The sequence below is a fragment of the Oncorhynchus nerka genome, unplaced genomic scaffold, assembly GCF_034236695.1.
Source record: "Oncorhynchus nerka isolate Pitt River unplaced genomic scaffold, Oner_Uvic_2.0 unplaced_scaffold_1198, whole genome shotgun sequence".
Taxonomy (NCBI): Eukaryota; Metazoa; Chordata; class Actinopteri; order Salmoniformes; family Salmonidae; genus Oncorhynchus; species Oncorhynchus nerka.
Genome location: NW_027040135.1, coordinates 144,983 through 165,516, shown reverse-complemented (window position 1 = coordinate 165,516; position 20,534 = coordinate 144,983). Strand labels below are relative to the sequence as shown.

The window sequence follows — 20,534 nt, the reverse complement described above, 5'->3', positions numbered from 1 at the left end:
GTCCCACTACACAGACAGGTCTCACTACACAGACAGGTCTCACTACACAGACAGACAGACAGATCTCACTACACAGACAGACAGACAGATCTCACTACACAGACAGACAGACAGGTCCCACTACACAGACAGGTCTCACTACACAGACAGACAGACAGTCTCACTACACAGACAGACAGACAGGTCTCACTACACAGACAGACAGACAGGTCCCACTACACAGACAGACAGACAGGTCCCACTACACAGACAGGTCTCACAGACAGACAGATCTCACTACACAGACAGACAGATCTCACTACACAGACAGACAGACAGATCTACACAGACAGACAGACAGACTACACAGACAGACAGACAGGTCCTAATTACACAGACAGACAGACACAGATCTCACTATAGACAGACAGACATTATCTCACTACACAGACAGACAGACAGGTCCCACTACACAGACAGACAGACACACGCAGATAATGGGGATCCCACTACACAGAGACAGACAGGTCTCACAGACAGACAGAGACAGTCACGCCTCACTACACAGACAGACAGACACGTCTCACTACAAACCTGCAGTCAGACAACATGTTTATTATGTCTCACAGACAGACAGACAGTCTTGTCTTACACAAACAGTAAAAATATGAAAACAGTCTTTAGTTGTTATATAACTGATAGTAAAACATGACCAGTCTTTAGTTGTTATATAACTGACAGTAAAACATGACTGTCAGCATTAATATGACTTTAGTGATGTAGATATGAATCAGAGTAAAGCTTTAAGGATGTTAGCTACAGATACACACAGGATTTAACCTATCACAGTGCTGCACCGTGGCCAGCAGAGCTCTCCTATTGGGTTACACAGGACTCAGAGAGTGATTGACAGCTAGAGGGGCCAGTCAGATAATGGAGGTTTCTCTACAGGTACGCTCCTTCAGGGATCATCGCCACTGTTACGCGTCGTCACCGCCACAGAGCAAGAGGAGGGCCTTACGGTAGTCACCAGAGGTATCTCCCTGGAACACACACATACAGAAGCAGACCATTATGTGAAGTCCATAGATAGGCTGGGAAGAGGTAGGAGAGAGAGAGAGGCAGAGAGAGGTAGAGAGAGAGAGAGAGAGAGAGAGAGGTAGGAGAGGCAGGAGGCAGAGAGAGACAGAGAGAGGTAGGAGAGACAGAGAGAGGTAGGAGAGACAGAGAGAGGTAGGAGAGGCAGAGAGAGGTAGGAGAGAGCAGATCATGTCTTAGACAGAGAGACAGGACAGACAGTCTGTTAGAGATAATGGGGATATTATCTACATGCTAGAGAGGTAGGAGAGAGACAGACAGACAGATGTTAGAGGTAGGAGAGACAGAGAGAGGTAGGAGAGGCCAGAGGTAGGAGGACAGAGAGGGGTAGGAGAGCCAGAGAGAGGTAGGATGAGACAGAGAGCCAGAGAGAGGTAGGAGAGCCAGAGAGAGGTAGGAGAGACAGAGAGAGGTAGGAGAGAGAGAGAGGTAGGAGAGACAGAGAGAGGTAGGAGAGACAGAGAGAGGTAGGAGAGACAGAGAGAGGTAGGAGAGACAGAGAGAGAGAGAGCGAGAGACAGAGAGAAGTACAGGAGAGGGGAGACAGAGAAAGACTGTCTCTAATCAGAAACTAGATGTTTTGGTTTTCCCCAGGCATAATGGGACCTATGTCGTCCAAAAAAGTTGACTCAAGTTTGCCAAAAAGCACCTGGAAGCACGTGGGTGATCATCAAGACTCTTGGAGGAATGTAACAGATGAGCATAACTTTCTGGGATGACATGGATCCCATTATGCCCGGGAAAACCCAAACAGTGCATTCCACAGTAAGAACCTCACACCAACGGCCCAGCATGGTGGTGGTAGTGATGGTTTGGGGATGCTTTGTCTGAAGAGCAGCACAGACAAAATGATCCAAAACACACAATCAAGTCTACATGAAAATGGTTCAAAAGCAACCCATTGATGTTTTGGAACGGCCTAGTCAATGTCCAGACCGAATCCCAACTGGGGTGTTGTGGCAGGACTTGAACGAGCAGTTCATGCTTGAAAACCCAACATTTTGCAGAGTTAAAGCAATTCTGCATGCAAGAGTGGGCCAGACTTCCTCCACAGCAATGTGAGATACTGATCAACAACTACAGGAAGTGTTTGGTTGGAGTCATTACAGCTATAGGTGGACTGATCAACAACTACAGGAAGTGTTTGGTTGGAGTCACTACACAGACATAGGTGGACTGATCCCAACAACTACAGGAAGTGTTTGGTTGGAGTCATTGCAGTTATAGGTCCCACTATCAACAACAGACAGGAAGTGTTTCACTGGACACAGTTATAGGTGGCCTGATCCAACTACAGGAAGTACAGATTGAGTCATTACAGCTAAAGGTGGACTGATCAACAACTACAGGAAGTGGTTGGTTGGAGTCATTGCAGCCTATAGGTGGACTGATCAACAACTACAGGAAGTGTTTGGTTGGAGTCATTGCAGCTAAAGGTGGACTGATCAACTACAGGAAGTGGTTGGTTGAGTCACAGACAAAGGTGGACTGATCAACTACAGGAAGTGGTTGGTTGGAGTCATTGCAGCTAAAGACAGGCCTGGTCAACAACTACAGGAAGTGTTTGGTTGGAGTCATTACAGTTATAGGTGGACTGATCAACTACTACAGGAAGTGTTTGGTTGAGTCATTGCAGCTAAAGGTGGACTGACAACAACTACAGGAAGTGTTTGGTTGGAGTCATTGCAGCTAAAGGTGGACTGATCAACTACAGGAAGTGGTTGGTTGGAGTCATTGCAGCTAAAGGTCCCATCATACTAAGAGAAAACAGGAAGTGGTCTGGTTGTAAAGTCACAGACTAAAGGTGGCCTGCATCTCAACAACTACAGGAAGTGTTTGGTTGGAAGTCATTACAGTTATACAGGTGGACTGATCAACAACTACAGGAAGTGTTTGGTTGGAGTCACAGCTACAGGTCACACTGATCAACTACAGGAAGTGTTTGGTTGGAGTCATTACAGTTCAGAGGTCCACTGATCAACAGACTACAGGATCAGTGTTTACTTGAACAGAGTCATTGCAGCTAAAGGTGGACTGATCAACAACTACAGGAAGTGTTTGGTTGGAAAGTCATTACAGCTAAAGGACTAGGCATCAACAACTACAGGAAGTGTCACTACACAGAGACAGTCATTGCAGTTATAGGTGGACTGATCAACTACAGCAGTAGTCAAAAGTGTTTCTTGGAGTCTTGCAGTTATAGGTGGACTGATCAACTACAGGAAGTGTTTGGTTGGAGTCATTGCAGTAAAAGTGGGACTGATCAACAACTACAGGAAGTGTTTGGTTGAGTCACTGATAAAGGTGGACTGATCAACAACTACAGGAAGTGTTTGGTTAAAGTCATTCACTAAAGTGCTGGACTGATCAACAACTACAGGAAGTGTTTGGTTGGAGTCATTGCAGCTAAAGGTGGCCTGTCAACAACTACAGGAAGTGTTTGTTGGAGTGGTGCAGTTATAGGTGGACTGCCGCAACTACAGGAAGTGTTTGGTTGGAGTCATTACAGTTATAGGTGGACTGATCAACAACTACAGGAAGTGTTTGGTTGAAGTCATTGCAGTTATAGGTGGAAGATCAACAACTACAGGAAGTGTTTGTTGAGTCATTACAGTTATAGGTGGACTGATCAACAACTACAGGAAGTGTTTGGTAGGAGTCAGGCAGAAAGGTGGACTGATCAACAACTACAGGAAGTAGTTTGGTTGGAGTCATTGCAGTTATAGGTGGAAGCAGACCCAGTTATTGAGTGTAAAGGACAATTACTTTTCACAGGGAGCGTTTGGGTGTCTGCATAAAGGTTTATGTGTGTTTATCAACACCATGCAAAATAAGAGAAAAATCAAAGGGTCTGAATACATTAGTATTAGAATGCAGAGGTACATAGTCAATGGTAGAGCTTCGAGGTGGGACTCCTATGGTCAGACAGAGGCAGAGATAGCTCATCTCTAGGCATCTCAGATCTCCCCCATCTCATCTCATATCTGAGACTACATTACCACTGACCTCAACTTCAGACTCCTAGGTAAGTAGACCTATAGCTCATCTCTAGGCAGTCAGCCCACTGACCTCAAGCCAGACTCCTATGGTCAGGACAGACATAGCTCATCTCTAGGCAGTCAGCCCAGACCTCAACCCAGACTCTAGGTAATTACACCTATAGCTCAGGTAGGCAGTCAGCCCACTGACCTCAACCCAGACTCCTATGGTCAGTACACCTATAGCTCATCTCTAGGCAGTAGTACTGTAGACTACCTTATCACTGACCTCAACCCAGACTCCTATGGTCAGTACACCTATAGCTCATCTCTAGGCAGTCAGTCCACTGACCTCAACCCAGACTCCTATGGTCAGTACACCTATAGCTCATCTCTAGGCAGTAGTACTGTAGACTATCTTATCACTGACCTCAACCCAGAATCTCTCAGAGCGTTCACAGTCCACTGACACCCCTATCAGACCACAGCAAAATCACAGTCTACTTGAACAGAGCAATACTCAATCAAGGAAAGTAGTGTGGAAATTTACCAAAAGACAATTAGGCAACAACAACAATAATGAGAGGGAAGAGGTCAGAGAGGATTGGATGTAGAGTGGAGAGGTAGCCTAGTAGAAAGTCCAGAGAGAGACTGGGGTAGAAAGAGGTAGAGAGAGAGCAGTTCAGAGAAAGACCCAACAGAAAGAGGTAGAGAGAGAGCAGTAAGAGAGAGGGAGGTAGACTTCCTCCACAGCAATGTGGGAGGTAGAAAACTACAGGGAGAGAGGTAGCAGCATTTTTTAGGTGGCGGAGGCAGAGACTAGAGGGAGGTAGAGAGAGCAGCAGAGGCAGCAGAGAGAACAGAGGTACAGAGAAGTGTTTGGTTGGTAGTCAGAGAGGTAGAGAGAGGCGGAGGTAGATCAGAGAGAGAAGAGAAAGAGGTAGCAGAGTCAGAGCAGGTAGAAAGGTGAGAGAGAGCAAAGATAGCAGAGAGAGAGAGAGAGTGCAGAGTCAGCGGCGGCGGCAGAAAAGAGGTAGAGAGAGATCAACAGAGGTAGAAAGTGTAGTCAGCAGTTATAGGTGGCGATCAACAACTACAGGAAGGCAGAGGGCTGAAAGTCATTGCAGTTATAGGTGCAGACTGATCAACAACTACAGGAAGTGACAGGCAGCAGAGTCACACAGGTAGACAGAGAGAGAGGTAGATCAACAACTACAAGAAGAGAGGTAGAGAGAGTCATTTCAGAGAAAGAGGTAGAGAGAAGGTCAACAGTGACAGAGTTTGGTTGGTCAGAGCAGCGGACAGAAAGAGGTAGTCATTGCAGTTATAGTGGTAGAGACTACAGAGAAGTGTTTAGAGAGTCATTACAGAGGTAGAAACAGGTACAGGAAGTGTTTGGTAGCAGCAGAGTCATTGCAGTTATAGGTGGCAGCAGCAGGCGTTAGAGAGAGCAAAGAGGGAGACACGGAGAGAGAGGGCGGTGGCAGAAAGAGGCGGTGAGAGATCAACAGAGAGCAAAGAGGTGGCGGAGAGAGAGATCAGAAAGAGGTAGAGAGAGAGAGAGCAGAAAGAGGTAGAGAGAGGAGGTAGAGAGAGGTAGAACAGCAGGTAGAGAAGAGGGAGGTAGAGAGCAGAGGGAGGTAGAGAGAGAGGGAGGTAGAGGTAGAAAGAGGAGAAAAGGTAGAGAGAGAGAGAGGTAGAGAGAGGTAGAGAGAACAAAATGTGGAGAAATCAAAGGTAGAATAGAGAGAGATGCACTGTATAGAGTCAGAGGTGGAGAGCAGCTTCTAGGTAGAGAGAGAGAGCAGTCAGTACACCTATAGCTCATTCTAGTGGCAAGCATCTCTCTCATCAGTAGACTAGCATCACTGACTCAACCCAGAGTCTCTCAGAGCGGCGGCACAGTCCACGGACACGGCAGCAGACCACAGCAAAATCAGAGGCAGCAGAAGGCAGCAGCAGCAGCGGCGGCACTCAATCAGAGCAGCAGCAAAGCCAAAGGAACTGAGTAACATTAAGAAATACTAGCAGAGCAGGCGGCGGGAAAGTAGCAGTGCAGAGCAGCAGCAAAAGACAATTAGGCAACAACAACAATAATGAGAGAGGGGGAAAGTGGCAGCCTGAGAGAGAGAGGCAGAGAGAGGGAGAGAGTAGCAGCGGAGAAAGGCAGTCGCAGCAGCAGTGGCGGCGGCAGCACCTGGCGGCAGCAGCAGCAGTGGCAGTAGCAGAGGGAGCAGCAGCGGCAGGTTGCAGTGGCAGGCGGCGGCAGCAGCAGAGAGGGAGGTAGAGAGTGGCATTGGCAGGTAGCAGCAGCATTTAGGCAGAAAGCAGGGAGGCAGCAACTGGCGGCAGCAGCAGCAGAGAGCAGCAACCGGTAGAGCAGCAGAGGTGGTGTAGTGGCGGTGGAGCAACTGGCGGGGAGGTAGAGTGGCAGAGGTAGAGAGAGAGGGAGGTAGAAAGAGGTAGAGGAGAGAGAGGTAGAAAGAGGTAGAGAGAGAGAGAGAGTAGAAAGAGGTAGAGAGAGAAAGAGGTAGAAAGAGGTAGAGAGAGAGTAGAAAGAGGTAGAAAGAGAGAGAGAGTAGAAAGAGGAGAGGCAGAGAGAGAGGGAGGTAGAAAGAGGTAGAGGAGAGAGAGGGAGGTAGAAAGAGGTAGAGAGAGAGAGGTAGAAAGAGGTAGAGAGCGGAGCAGCAGGAGGTAGAAAGAGGTAGAGAGAGAGGGAGAGAAAGAGGTAGAAGCAGCAGTAGAAAGCGGCGGCAGCAGCGGAGAGCAGAGGTAGAAAGAGGTAGAGAGAGAGAGTAGAAGTGGCGGGGAGGTAGAGCAGCAGATTTACGGCGGTAGAAAGAGTGTAGAGATAGCAGAGAGGGAGGTAGAGAGCAACTGGGGAGGTAGAGGTAGAGCAGCAGAGGGAGGTAGAAAGAGGGGAGGTAGAGGAGAAAGAGGTAGAGAAAGGTAGAGAGAGAGGGAGGTAGAGGTAGAAAGAGGTAGAGAAAGGTAGAGAGAGAGAGGGGTAGAGAGAGAGGTAGAGAGAGAGGTAGAGAGAGAGGTAGAGAGAGAGGTAGAGAGAGAGGTAGAGAGAGAGGTAGAGAGAGAGGTAGAGAGAGAGAGGTAGAGAGAGAGGGAGGTAGAGAGAGAGGGAGGTAGAGAGAGAGAGGGAGGTAGAGGTAGAAAGAGGTAGAGAAAGGTAGAGAGAGAGAGAGGTAGAGAGAGAGGTAGAGAGAGAGGTAGAGAGAGAGGTAGAGAGAGAGAGAGGTAGAGAGAGAGGGAGGTAGAGGTAGAAAGAGGTAGAGAGAGGTAGAGAGAGAGAGAGAGAGGTAGATATTCAGTATATACCTGTATAGCAGAGTGCAGAGACTTGGTGTAGAGGCGTCTGTAATCAGCTCTGATATCCAACATGTCCACCTCACTACGACTCACCATCACTCTGATTAAGGTCTGGTCGTCAGTTCCACCACCCTACACACACACACACACACACACACACACACACACACACACACACACACACACACACACACTAAAAAACACATATCTAAAAACACATATCTAGTATTAGAATGATCTTCTTCCTAGGATGGAGAAAATAGATTCTTACCGACATCGAATAGTACAGAGTCTCTGCAAAGTAGCCTGGGACGCTCCGAGCACACTTCACTACAGAGGAGAGACAGAGATGGAGGAAGAGAGGACAGAGAGAGAGACAGAGATGGAGGAAGAGAGGACAGAGAGAGAAAGAGAGAGAGAGAGAGAGAGAGAGAGAGAGAGAGAGAGAGAGAGAGACACAGAGAGAGAGAGAGAGACACAGAGAGAGAGAGAGAGGATACACAGAGAGAGAGCAGAGCGGCAGAGAGAGAGACACAGAGAGAGAGAGCAGAGAGAGACACACACAGAGAGATAGAGACACAGAGAGAGAGAGGCACAGAGAGAGATAGCAGACGGCACACAGAGTGCAGAGAGAGAGCGGCGGGAGAGCAGCGGACACAGAGAGAGAGAGAGAGAGAGAGAGGCAGCAGACAGAGAGAGAGAGCAGAGACAGACACAGAGAGAGAGAGAGACACAGAGAGAGAGAGAGAGAGAGAGACACAGAGAGAGATACAGAGGAGATAGAGACACACACAGAGAGAGAGAGAGACACAGAGAGAGAGAGAGAGAGAGAGAGAGAGACAGAGAGAGAGAGAGAGAGACACAGAGAGAGAGACACAGAGAGAGAGAGAGAGAGAGAGACACAGAGAGAGAGAGATAGACAGAGAGAGAGAGACACAGAGAGAGAGAGAGACAGAGACACACACAGAGAGAGAGAGCACACAGAGAGAGAGAGACAGAGACAGCACACAGAGAGATAGAGACACACAGAGAGAGAGCGGCGGAGAGAGAGCGCGGAGAGAGAGAGACACAGCAGAGAGAGAGAGACACAGAGAGATAGAGACACACAGCACAGAGAGAGCGGAGAGAGAGAGAGAGAGGCAGAGAGAGAGAGATACAGAGAGATAGCAGGCAGCAGAGTGGCAGAGCAGAGATCAGAGCAGCGGCAGAGAGACACAGAGAGATGGCAGAGCAGAGCATAGCAGTAGACAGCAGAGAGCAGCAGCGGAGCAGCAGCAGAGCGGTGGCGGCACAGAGCAGTAGCAGCAGAGCGGCGGCAGCAGTGGCAGGAGCAGAGCAGAGAGAGAGCAGTAGCAGAGAGTAAGAGAGAGAGAGAGCGGCAGCAGCGGCAGCAGCAGCAGCAGCAGCAGAGAGCAGCAGCGGCGGCAGAGTGGCACAGCAGCAGCAGCAGGCGGCAGCAGCAGCAGAGCAGAGCGGCAGCAGCACAGCAGCAGCAGCAGCAGCAGCGGCGAGCAGCATGGCGGCAGCAGCAGAGAGCAGAAGCAATATTATTGGCGGCATTATTATTCCAAGTAGTGGTGGTGGTAGTAGTGGTAGTAGTAGTGGTGGTAGTAGCAGTGGTGGTGTAGTGGTGGGTGTAGCAGTGGTGGTGGTAGTAGTGGTAGTGGTGGTGGTAGTGGTGGTGCAGTGGTGGTGGCAGTAGTAGTGGCAGGTAGCAGCAGCAGTAGTGCAGTGGCGGCAGCAGCAGCGGTGGCAGTAGCAGCGGCGCAGCGGCAGCGGCGGCAGCAGCAGCGGCGGCAGCAGCAGCGGTGGCGGCAGCAAGTGCAGCGGCGGCAGCAGCGGTAGCAGCAGCGGCGGCAGCAGTGGTGGCAGCAGCAGCGGCGGCAGGTAGCGGCAGCAGTGGCGGCGGCAGCAGTGGCGGCAGTAGCAGCGGCGGCAGCAAGTGGTGGTAGTAGTGGCAGGTAGTGGTGGCAGTAGTAGTGGTGGTAGTGGCGGCAGTAGTGGCAGGTGGTAGTAGTGGTGGCAGTAGTAGTGGTGGCGGTAGTAGTGGTAGCAGTAGCAGCAGCGGGTGGTGGCAGCAGCGGTGGCAGCAGCAGCAGCAGCAGGCGGCGGCAGCACTGGTGGTAGTAGCGGTAGTAGCAGCAGTGGCGGCGGCAGCAGCGGCGGTGGCAGTGGTGCAGCAGTGGCGGCAGCAGGTGCGGTGGTAGTTTTAGCGGCGGCGGGCAGCAGCAGTGGTGGCGGCAGCAGCAGCAGTGGCGGCAGCAGCAGCGGCGGCAGCAGCAGCAGCAGCGGCGGCAGCAGTGGCGGCAGCAGCAGCAGCAGCAGCAGTAGCAGCGGCGGCAGCAGTGCAGCAGCAGCAGCAGCAGCAGCGGCGGCAGCAGCAGTAGCAGCAGCAGCAGCGGTGGCAGCATAGCAGCGGCAGCAGCAGCAGCGGTGGCAGGCAGCAGCGGCTTAGCAGCAGCGGGCAGCAGCAGTGGTAGCAGTAGTAGCAGCAGTAGCAGTGGCAGCAGCAGTAGCGGCAGTAGCAGTGGTAGTGGTGGTGGCAGTAGTAGCAGCGGCAGCAGTGGCAGTAGCAGCAGCGGCAGCAGCAGCAGTGGTGGCAGCAGCGGCAGTCAGCAGCAGTGGTGGTGGCAGCACTGGCGGCGGCAGCAGTGGCAGCCTGTACGCAGCAAACACTGATACACACACACACACACACACACACACACAGTAGTGGTGGTGGATACCCATTTATATACACAGATCTCTCCCTCCCTGGTACACAGTGGTACCCCTCTCCTCAGGTAGCCCCCCACCCTCTCCTAGTGGCGGCAGCAGTTCACTCCCCCCCCCTCCCCAGTGGTAGTTCACCCCACCTCTCCTCAGTGCCCCCCACCACCTCTCCTCAGTGGCCCCCCACCTCTCCTGGTGTTCACCCCCCCTAGTAGTGGTGGCAGCCCACCCCCCACCTCTCCTGGTACCCCTCCCACCTCTCCTCAGGCAGTAGTCCTGGTGGTACCTCCTTTAGTAGTGGTAGTAGTAGTGGTCAGGTGGCCTCACCTCCACCTCTAGTGGTGGCACCTCCCAGTGGCGGCAGGCAGCTCACCCCCAGCAGGTGTGGCAGTGGTGTTGTAGTGGTGGTAGTAGGTGTTCAGTAGTAGATGGTGATGAACTAGTAGTGGCGGCATATTCTTCTCTCGGCAGTGAACAAAGCAGTAGATCTGACATGGTAGAAGCTCTACAGCTGCAGTAGTACAGTCACAAATGTTTGGCGGCAACTGTTAGTTTAGTGGTGGTGTCAAAGTAATTTTGGTAATCATAAAAAGAAACTGAAAAATTATGTCAATAAGCGGTGGTAGTAGTAGCAGCAGCAGCAGCAGCAGCAGTAGCAGCAGCAGGCGGCAGCAGCAGTAACTGGCAGCAGTGGTGGCAGCAGCAGCAGCAGCGGCAGCAGCAGCAGCAGCGGCAGCAGCAGCAGCAGCAGCAGCGGCAGCAGCAGCAGTGGCGGCAGCAGCAGCAGCGGCAGCAGCAGCAGTGGCAGCGGCAGCGGCGGCAGCAGCAGCAGCAGCAGCAGTGGCAGCAGCAGCGGCAGCAGCAGCGGCGGCAGCAGCAGCAGCAGCAGCGGCGGCGGCAGCACTGGCAGCAGCAGCAGCGGCGGCGGCAGTGGCGGCAGCAGCAGCAGTGGCGGTAGTGGCAGCAGCAGCAGCAGTGGTAGCAGCAGCAGCAGTAGTGGTGGCAGCAGACAGCAGCAGCAGCGGCAGCAGCAGCAGCAGTGGTAGCAGCAGCAGCAGCAGCAGCAGCAGCAGTGGCGGCAGCAGCAGCAGCAGCAGCAGCAGCAGCGGCAGCAGCAGCAGCAGTGGCAGGCAGCAGCAGCAGCAGCAGCAGCGGCAGCAGCAGTGGCAGCAGCAGCGGCGGCGGCAGCAGTAGCAGGCGGTAGTAGTGGTGGCGGATAGTAGCAGCGGCGGCGGCAGCAGCAGCGGCAGCAGCGGCAGCAGCAGCAGCGGCGGCAGCACTGCAGCGGCAGCAGCGGCGGCAGCAGCAGCGGCAGCAGCAGTGGCGGCAGCAGCAGTGGCAGCAGCAGCAGTGGCGGCAGCAGCAGTAGTGGGTGGCAGTAGTAGCAGTGGTAGCAGCGGCGGCAGCGGTGGCAGTAGCAGCAGTGGTGGCAGCAGTAGTGGCGGCAGCAGTGGCAGTGGCAGCAGTAGCGGCAGCAGTAGCAGCAGCAGTAGCGGCAGCAGCAGCAGCGGTAGCAGTGGCAGCAGCAGTGGTGGCGGCAGCGGCGGTAGCAGCAGCAGCAGCGGCGGCAGCAGCAGTAGCGGTGGTGGTGGCAGTGGCAGTGGTGGTAGCAGCAGCAGTGGCGTGGCAGCAGTAGCAGTGGTGGTGGTAGCAGTGGCAGCAGTGGTAGTAGCAGTGGTGGCGGCAGCAGCAGCAGTAGGTGGCAGCAGCAGCAGTAGCGGTGCAGCAGCAGCAGCAGCAGCGGCGGCAGCAGCAGCAGCAGCAGCAGTAGTAGTGGCGGCAGCAGCAGCGGATAGCAGCGGCGTGGCAGCAGCAGTAGCAGCAGCGGCGGTGGCAGCAGTGGCGGCAGCAGCAGCAGCAGCGGCAGCAGCAGTGGCGGCAGCAGCGGCAGCAGCAGTGGTGGTAGTGGCAGTGGCAGACCGGTGGCAGCAGTAGCGGCAGCAGCAGCAGCGGCGGCGGCAGTGGCAGCAGCAGGCGGCAGGTGGCAGCAGCAGCGGCAGCTCACAGCAGTGGTGGTAGTAGTGGCAGCAAGCGGGGTCAGCAGTAGTGGCGGAGTAGTAGTAGTGGTGGTAGCAGCAGTGGTTAGCAGTGGCAGCAGGAGGGTGAGCAGCAGCAGCAGTGGCAGCAGCAGCGGTGGCAGCAGCGGCGGTGGCAGCAGCAGCAGTGGCGGCGGCAGAGCAGCGGAATAGTGGTCTGTCCCAGGACACCAGCAGTAGTGGCAGCAGCAGTGCGGCGGCGGCATTTAGCAGCAGCAGCAGCGGCAGCAGGGAATTGACAGCAGCGGGCAGCAGCAGCAGCAGCTGGCGGCGGCAGCATTACGGCGGCATTTCACAAGCAGTATCAGTGGCGGCAGCTCAGCAGCAGCAGCGGCGGCAGCAGCGGCGGCGGCAGGCAGTAGCAGCATATCAGAGGCAGTGGCAGTATAGCAGCGGCAGCGGCGCAGCAGCAGTAGCGGTGGCAGCAGCGGCGGCAGCAGCAGCGGCGGCAGCAGCGGTGGCAGGTAGTAGTGGCGGCAGCAGCGGCGGCAGCAGCAGCGGCGGCAGCAGCTTTTTAGCAGTGGCCAGTAGCAGTGGCAATAGCAGCGGCGGCAGCAGTAGCAGTGGCAGCAGTGGAAGGCGGCAGCTTGGTGGCAGCAGCGGCAGCGGCGGCAGCAGCGGCAGCGGCAGCAGCAGCAGCGGCGGCAGCAGCAGCGGCAGCGGCAGCAGTGGCAGCAGCAGCGGCAGCAGCAGCGGCAGCAGCGGCAGCAGCAGCAGCAGCAGCAGCAGCGGCAGCAGCAGTGGCGGCAGCAGCAGCAGTGGCGGCAGTGGCAGCAGCGGCGGCGGCAGCAGCAGTGGCAGCAGTGGCGGCAGCAGCAGCAGTGGTGGTGGCAGCAGCAGCGGCGGCAGCAGTAGCAGCAGCGGCAGCAGTGGCAGCACCAGCGGCGGCAGCAGCAGCCAGCAGCGGTGGTGGTGGTAGCGGCGGCAGCAGTGGCGCAGCAACCAGCGGCGGCGGCAGCAGCAGCGGCGGCAGCAGCGGCAGCAGCGGCGGCAGCAGTGGCGGCAGTAGAAAGCAGCGGCAGCAGCAGCAGTGGCAGCGGCAGTAGCAGCAGCAGCGGCAGCACCAGTAGTGGCAGCAGCAGCAGCAGCGGTGGCAGCAGCAGCGGTGGTAGCAGCAGCGGCGGCAGGCAGCGGCAGCAGCAGCAGCAGCAGTGGCAGCAGCGGCGGCAGTAGTAGTGGGCAGTGGCAGTAGCGGTGGTAGTGGCAGTGTGCGGGCAGCGGCGGCAGCAGTGGTAGTGGCAGCAGTGGCGGCAGCAGTGGCAGCAGCAGTGGCAGTGGTGGGGTAGTGGCGGTAGTGGTGGTAGCAGCAGCGGCGGGTAGCAGCAGCAGCGGCAGGGCAGCAGCGGCGGCAGCAGCAGGGTGGCAGCAGCGGCAGCAGCAGCAGTGGTGGCGGCGGCAGCAGTGGAAAGCAGTAGCATAGCAGCAGCGGCAGCAGCAGCGGCGGCAGCGGAGCAGCGCGGAGTGGTGGCGGCAGCAGCAGGGGTGGGCAGTCAGCAGCAGCAGCGGCAGCAGCAGCGGCGGCGGCAGCAGCAGCAGTGGCAGAGCAGCAGCAGTGGCGGCAGCAGCAGCGCAGCAGCGGCAGCAGCAGCAGCGGCGGCGGCAGGCAGTGGGGCAGCGGCGGCAATAGCAATAGGGCAGTAGTGGCAGCAGCAGTAGTAGTGTGGCAGCAGTGGTGGGCGCAGCAGCAGCGGTGGCAGCAGCAGCAGTGCGGGCAGCAGCGGCGGCGGCAGATGTAGCACTGCGTCGGCGGTGTGGTGCGGCGCGGCGTGGGTGTGCGTGTGTGTGGCGGTGGCCCACCCACAGTGGCCAGTAGCAGGTCTCTCAGTCCTCCAGAAGTCTCTCTCTGAATACTCTTCCATCTCATACCCTGCCAGCTTCATGTACGCAGCAAACACTGATACACACACACACACACACACACACACACACACACACGTCAATGTCACAGAAAGTGTGTGTTGATACCATTTATATACACAGATCTCCCTCCCTCACACACACACACCTCTCCTCAGGTGTTCACCCCCCACCTCTCCTCGGGTGTGTCCCCCCCCCCCTCTCCTCAGGCATGTCCCCCCACCTCAGGTGTTCACGGCCCCACCACCTCAGGTGTTCAGCCCCCACCTCCTCCTCAGGTGTGCCCCCCACCTCTCCTCAGGTCTACCCCCCGCCACCTCTCCTCAGGTCTACCCCCGCCACCTCTCCTCAGGTCTACCCCCGCCACCCTCCTCAGGTGTGCCCCCACCACCTCTCCTCAGGTGTGCCCCCCACCTCCTCAGGTCCCCCCCCACCTCTCCTCAGGGTCTCACCCCCCACCTCTCCCCTCAGGTGTTCACCCTCCCACCTCTCCTCAGGTGTTCACCCCCCACCTCTCCTCAGGTCTACCCTCCCCGCCACCTCTCCTCAGGTCTACCCCCCCGCCACCTCCTCACCTCTCCTCAGGTCTACCCCCCCCCACCTCTGGTCAGGTCTACCCCCCGCCACCTCTCCTCAGGTCTACCCCCGCCACCCTCCTCAGGTGTGCCCCCCACCACCTCTCCTCAGGGTGCCCCCCCCACCTCTCCCAGGTCAGCCCCCCACCTCTCCTCAGGTGTTCACCCCCCACCTCTCCTCAGGTGTTCACCCCCCCCACCTCTCCTCAGGTGTTCACCCCTCCCACCTCTCCTCAGGTGTTCACCCCCCACCTCTCCTCAGGCTACCCCCCGCCACCTCCCTCAGGTGTGCCCCCCACCACCTCTCCTCAGGTGTGCCCCCCACCTCTCCTCAGGTCCCCCCACCTCTCCCTCAGGTGTTCACCCCCCCCACCTCTCCTCAGGTGTTCACCCCCCCCCCCACTCAGGTGTTCACCCCCCCCTACCCTCCTCAGGTGTTCACCCCCTCCCACCTTCCTCAGGTGTTCACCCCCACCTCTCCTCAGGTGTTCACCCCTCCCACCTCCTCAGGTGTTCACCCCCTCCCACCTCCTCAGCACCCCCTCCCACCTCTCCTCAGGTGTTCACCCCTCCCACCTCTCCTCAGGTGTTCACCCCCTCCCACCCCCTCCCCACCCCACCTCTCCTCAGGTGTTCACCTCCCACCTCTCCTCAGGTGTTCACCCCTCCCACCTCCTCAGGTGTTCCCCCCACCTCTCCTCAGGTGTTCACCCCCACCTCTCCTCAGGTGTTCAGCACTCCTGTTCCCAGGATGGTGATGAACTGGTCTTCGCCGGTCCCATAATTCTTCTCTCCTGCAGTGAACAAAGTCACACACACACACACACACACACACACACACAGTCAAAGATCTGACATGCTGTATGAAGCTCTACAGCTGTTGTTGCATAATCACAAATGTTTGGTCTCTAAATAAACGGTTAGTTTAAAACCCAGTTCTCACAATACCCCATAATGTCAAAGAATAATTTTGAAATTAATCATAAATGAAAACGGAAAAAAATTATGTCAATAAGCATTCAACTCCTAAATAAGTTCAGAACAAAAATAGTGGCAGCATACATCTACATGATGCAGCACCACCACCACCAGCGGCGGCAGCACCAGCGGCCACCACGGCACTACAGCAGCAGCAGCGGTGCAGCACCAGCTAGTGTTTACCACCACCACTACGGCTAGCACCACCACCACTTTACAATACCACACAGCTACTACTACAATGCTATTTTAATACTACCACCACCACTACATACAGATAAGGTCCCTCAAGCGAGTAGATCGATTCAACCACAAAAACCAGAGAGGTTTTCCAATGCCTTGCAAAGAAGGGCTCCTATTGGTAGATGGGTACAAATGATTTTAAAAAAGCAGATGCTGAAAATCCCTTTGAGCATAGTGAATTTATTAATTACACTTTGGGTGGTGTATCAATACTCCCAGTCACTACAAAGATACAGGCGTCCTTCCTAACTCAGTTGCCGGAGAGGAAAGAAACCTCTCAGAGATTTAACCAGGAGGCCAATGGTGACTTTAAAACAGTTACAGAGTTTAATGGCTGTGATAGGAGAAAACTGAGGATGGATCAACAACATTGTAGTTACTCCACAATACCGACCTAAATGACAGAGTGAAAAGGAGGAAGTCTGTACAGAATAAAAATATTCCAAAACATCCTGTTTGCAACAAGGCACTTAAGTAAAACTGTAAAAAAATTCAAAGAAATTAACTTTTTGTCATGAATACAAAGCTTTATACAAAGCTTTATGTTTGGGGCAAAAGTAACACAACATCACTGAGTACCACTCTTCATGGTGGTGGCTGCATCATGTTAAGGGTCTGCTTGTCATCGGCAAAGACTAGGGAGTTTTTAGGATAAAAATAAATGGAATAGAGCAAAACCCTCGAGGAAAACCTGGTTCAGTCTGCTTTCCAACAGACACTGGGACATTAATTCACCTTTCAGCAGGACAATAACCTAAAACACAAGGCCACATCTACACTGGAGATGCTTACCAAGAAGACCGTGAATGTTCCGGAGTGGCCTAGTTAGAGTTTCAATCCAAAGTAAGTCTATGGCAAGACTTGAAAATGATTGTCTAGCAATAATCAACAACCAACTTGTCAGTGCTTGAATAATTGTTTAAAGAATAAATGGGCAAATATTGTACAATCCCTTACTCAGGTGTGAGTTGTACCCAGAAATATTAACAGCTGTATTTGCTGCCAAAGGTGTTTCTAACAGGTGGGGCTGAATAATTATCTCAGGGGGCTGAATAATTATCTAATCAAGATATACAGTGCCTTCGGAAAGTATTCAGACCCTTGACTTTTACACATTTCGTTACTTTACAGCCTTATTCTAAAATATATTAAATTTGAAAAAAAAATCTCATACCCTGCCAGACATCATACCCAGTAATGACATCACAATACATCCCCTCAACGACATCACAGAAATGACATCACACGTAATGACATCACAATACCCCGTAATGACATCACACACCCGTAATGACAAAGCAAAAAAACAGTTTAGAAATGTTTATTACAAATAACAAACAGAAATACATTATTTACAGTAGTAGTATTCAGACCCTTTGCTATGAGACTCGAAATTGAGCTCAGGTGCATCCTGTTCCCATTGATCATCCTTGATGTTTCTACAACTTGATTGGAGTCCACCTGGTGGTAAATTCAATTGATTGGACATGATTTGGAAAGGCACACACCTGTCTATATAAAGTCCCACATTTGACAGTGTATGTCAGAGCAAACAACCAAGCCATGAGGTCGAAGGAATCGGAGACAGGATTGTGTCGAGGCACAGATCTGGGGAAGGGTACCAAAACATTCCTGCAGCATTGAAGGTCCCCAAGAACACAGTGGCCTCCATCATTTTTAAATAGAAGACGTTTGGAACCACCAAGACTCTCCCTAGACCTGGCTGCCCAGCCAAACTGAGCTATCAGGGGAGAAGGGCCTTGGTCAGGGAGGTGACCAAGCACATGAGGGTCACTCTGACAGAGCTCCAGAGTTCCTCTGTGGAGATGAGAGAACCTTCCAGAAGGACAACCATCTCTACAGGTCTTCGTGGTAGAGTGGCCGGACAGAAGCCAATCCCAGTAAAAGCCATGACAGCCCACTTGGAGTTTGCCAAAAGACACCTAAAGGACTCTGACCATGAGAAACAAGATTCTCTGGTCTGATGAAACCAAGATTGATCTCCTCGGCCTGAATGCCAAGCGTCAGATCTGGAGGAAACCTGGCACCATCCCTACGGTGAAGCATGGTGGTGGCAGCATCATGCTGTGGGGATGTTATCAGCGGCAGGGACTGGGAGACTAGTCAGGGTTGAGGCAAAGAATAACGGAGCAAAGTACAGAGATCCTTGATGAAAACCTGCTCCAGAGCGCTCAGGACCTCAGACTGGGGTGAAGGTTCACCTTCTAACAGGACAACGGCCCTAAGCACACAGCCAAGACAACGCAGGAGTGGCTTCGGGACAAGTCTCTGAATGTCCTTGAGTGGCCCAGCCAGAGCCCGGACTTGAACCCGATGGAACATCTCTGGAGAGCCCTGAAAATAGCTTCCAAAATATGGAATATACATACTTCTGTCTCAGTATGACCACTAGATGGCAGCATTCAACACTGGGTATCACTATCAACACACCTTCTGTCTCAGTATGACCACTAGATGGCAGCATTCAACACTGGGTATCACTATCAACACACCTTCTGTCTCAGTATGACCACTAGATGGCAGCATTCAACACTGGGTATCACTATCAACACACCTTCTGTGTCTCTCTCACACACCAACACACACACGCTTACACAAGGGGTGGCTGTGTGAGGAGTGTTATTCTACACACACATAACCGTCACACACAGACACTTTGTCACACACCCCTGAGCAGAACACAAGTCAAAGAAGTCATTGTGACTGAGCAGTAAATCTGATTACTATCACATATTTCAGAGATAGACATGTGATTCTCTCTCTCTCACACTCACACATACTCACACAGTCTCTTACCTGTGCGTCAGCCTCTATGTTCCCCTCCTGTACCCCCTGCTGTCTGCTGGCCTGAGAGGAGAGAGAGCACATCTGTCAGATCTATGTCCCACACATCTATATCTGTCAGATCTATGTCCCACACATCTATATCTGTCAGATCTATGTCCCACACATCTATATCTGTCAGATCTATGTCCTACACATCTATATCTGTCAGATCTATGTCCTACACATCTACATACCTGTCAGGTTTGGACACATCTATGTCTACACATCTACAGTACCAGACAAACATCATCTGTCAGATCTGTCCTACACATCTACAGTACCAGACACACATCTATATCTGTCAGATCTATGTCCCACACATCTATATCTGTCAGATCTATGTCCTACACATCTACAGTACCAGACAAAGGTTTGGACACATCTATATCTGTCAGATCTATGTCCTACACATCTATATCTGTCAGATCTATGTCCTACACATCTACAGTACCAGACAAAGGTTTGGACACATCTATATCTGTCAGATCTATGTCCTACACATCTATATCTGTCAGATCTATGTCCTACACATCTACAGTACCAGACAAAGGTTTGGACACATCTATATCTGTCAGATCTATGTCCTACACATCTACAGTACCAGACAAAGGTTTGGACACACCTACTCATTCAAAGTGTTAAACAAATCAAAAGATTAGATTTAATATTTGAGATTCTTCAAAGTAGCCACCCTTTGCCTTCATGACAGCTTTGCACACTCTTGACATTCTCTCAACCAGCTTCATGAGGTAATCACCTGGAATGCATTTTAATTAACAGGTGTGCCTTCTTAGAAGTTAATTTGTGGAATTCCTTTCCTTTTTAATGTGTTTGAGCCAATCAGTTGTGTTGTGACAAGGTAGGGGTGGTATACAGAAGATAGCCCTATTTGGTAAAAGACCAAGTCCATATTATGGAAAGAACAGCTCAAATAAGCAAAGAGAAACGACAGTCCATCATTCCTTTTAGACATGAAGGTCAGTCAATCCGGAACATTTCAAGAACTTCGAAAGTTTCAAGTGCAGTCGCAAAAACCATCAAGCGCTATGATGGAACTGGCTCTAATGAGGACCGCCACAGGAAGGAAGACCCAGAGTTACCTCTGCTGCAGAGGATCAGTTCATTAGAGTTAACTGGCTCTCATGAGGACCACCACAGGAAAGGAAGACCCAGTTACCTCTGCTACAGAGGATGAGTTCATTAGAGTTACCATCCTCAGATTGCAGCCCAAATAAATGCTTCACAGAGTTCAAGTAACAGGCACATCTCAACATCAACTGTTCAGAGGAGACTGTGTGAACCAGGCCTTCATGGTCGAATTGTTGCAAAGAAACCACTACTAAAGGACACCAATAAGAAGAAGAGACTTGAATGGGCCAAGAAACACGAGCAATGGAAATTAGACAGCTGGAAATCTGTCCTTTGGTCTGAGGAGTTCAAATTTGAGATTTTTGGATCCAAGCGCTTTTTGAGAGGCAGAGTAGGTGAACGGATTATCTCCATGGTTCCCACCGTGAAGCATACCAGATCTATGTTCCCCTGACCTCTGACCCCTCACCTGTAGCAGGATGACCAGCAGTCTCCTGAAGTGACCTGACGTGTCTCCTGTTACATCCTCCTCCAGGTCTGCATCAAACTCTGGATGGTGGGGAACACACACACACACAATTAGTGAGTCAGTGTGGTGTGTGGGTTACCCTGGCGTGAAGCAGCAGTGTGTGTGTGTGTATCTGTGTGTTACCCTGGCATGGCAGCAGTGATGTCCTTAATCTGCTGGGCCGTTCTAGAAGACATGGAGGATCTCAATCAGCACCTTCTCATCGGTCCCCGCCCCTACACCGTGACATCAACACACAGTCACTATGACATCACACCGTCACTCACAGGATATGACATCACTAGTCCTGGGT

General features: G+C 52.9%; 1 protein-coding gene and 2 long non-coding RNA genes across 4 annotated transcripts; 1 reads left to right on the top strand and 2 right to left on the bottom strand.

Annotated features, from left to right (window-relative positions):
• Window positions 1-631: 631 nt before the first annotated feature.
• LOC135569112 (uncharacterized) lies at window positions 632-7,762 on the bottom strand. The gene is made up of 3 exons (XR_010462830.1): window positions 7,648-7,762; window positions 7,386-7,508; window positions 632-1,022 (listed from the first exon to the last, which is right to left on the bottom strand). It is a non-coding gene; the product is annotated as an uncharacterized LOC135569112 (long non-coding RNA).
• Window positions 7,763-8,598: 836 nt separating this feature from the next.
• On the top strand, window positions 8,599-13,765 carry LOC135569108 (spidroin-1-like). Its single transcript, XM_065015954.1, has 6 exons — window positions 8,599-8,735; window positions 9,121-9,314; window positions 9,458-9,676; window positions 12,199-12,780; window positions 12,827-13,166; window positions 13,465-13,765. Exons 1-6 carry the CDS (start codon window positions 8,599-8,601, stop codon window positions 13,763-13,765), a joined length of 1,773 nt encoding a protein of 590 aa, XP_064872026.1.
• Window positions 13,766-15,941: 2,176 nt separating this feature from the next.
• LOC135569113 (uncharacterized) lies at window positions 15,942-20,267 on the bottom strand. 2 transcript variants are annotated; one of them, XR_010462832.1, is made up of 3 exons: window positions 20,183-20,267; window positions 18,595-18,645; window positions 15,942-16,171 (listed from the first exon to the last, which is right to left on the bottom strand). It is a non-coding gene; the product is annotated as an uncharacterized LOC135569113 (long non-coding RNA). The 2 variants fall into 2 exon arrangements; XR_010462831.1 differs by lacking the exon at window positions 15,942-16,171 and adding an exon at window positions 17,083-17,238.
• Between the last annotated feature and the right edge of the window lie 267 nt (window positions 20,268-20,534).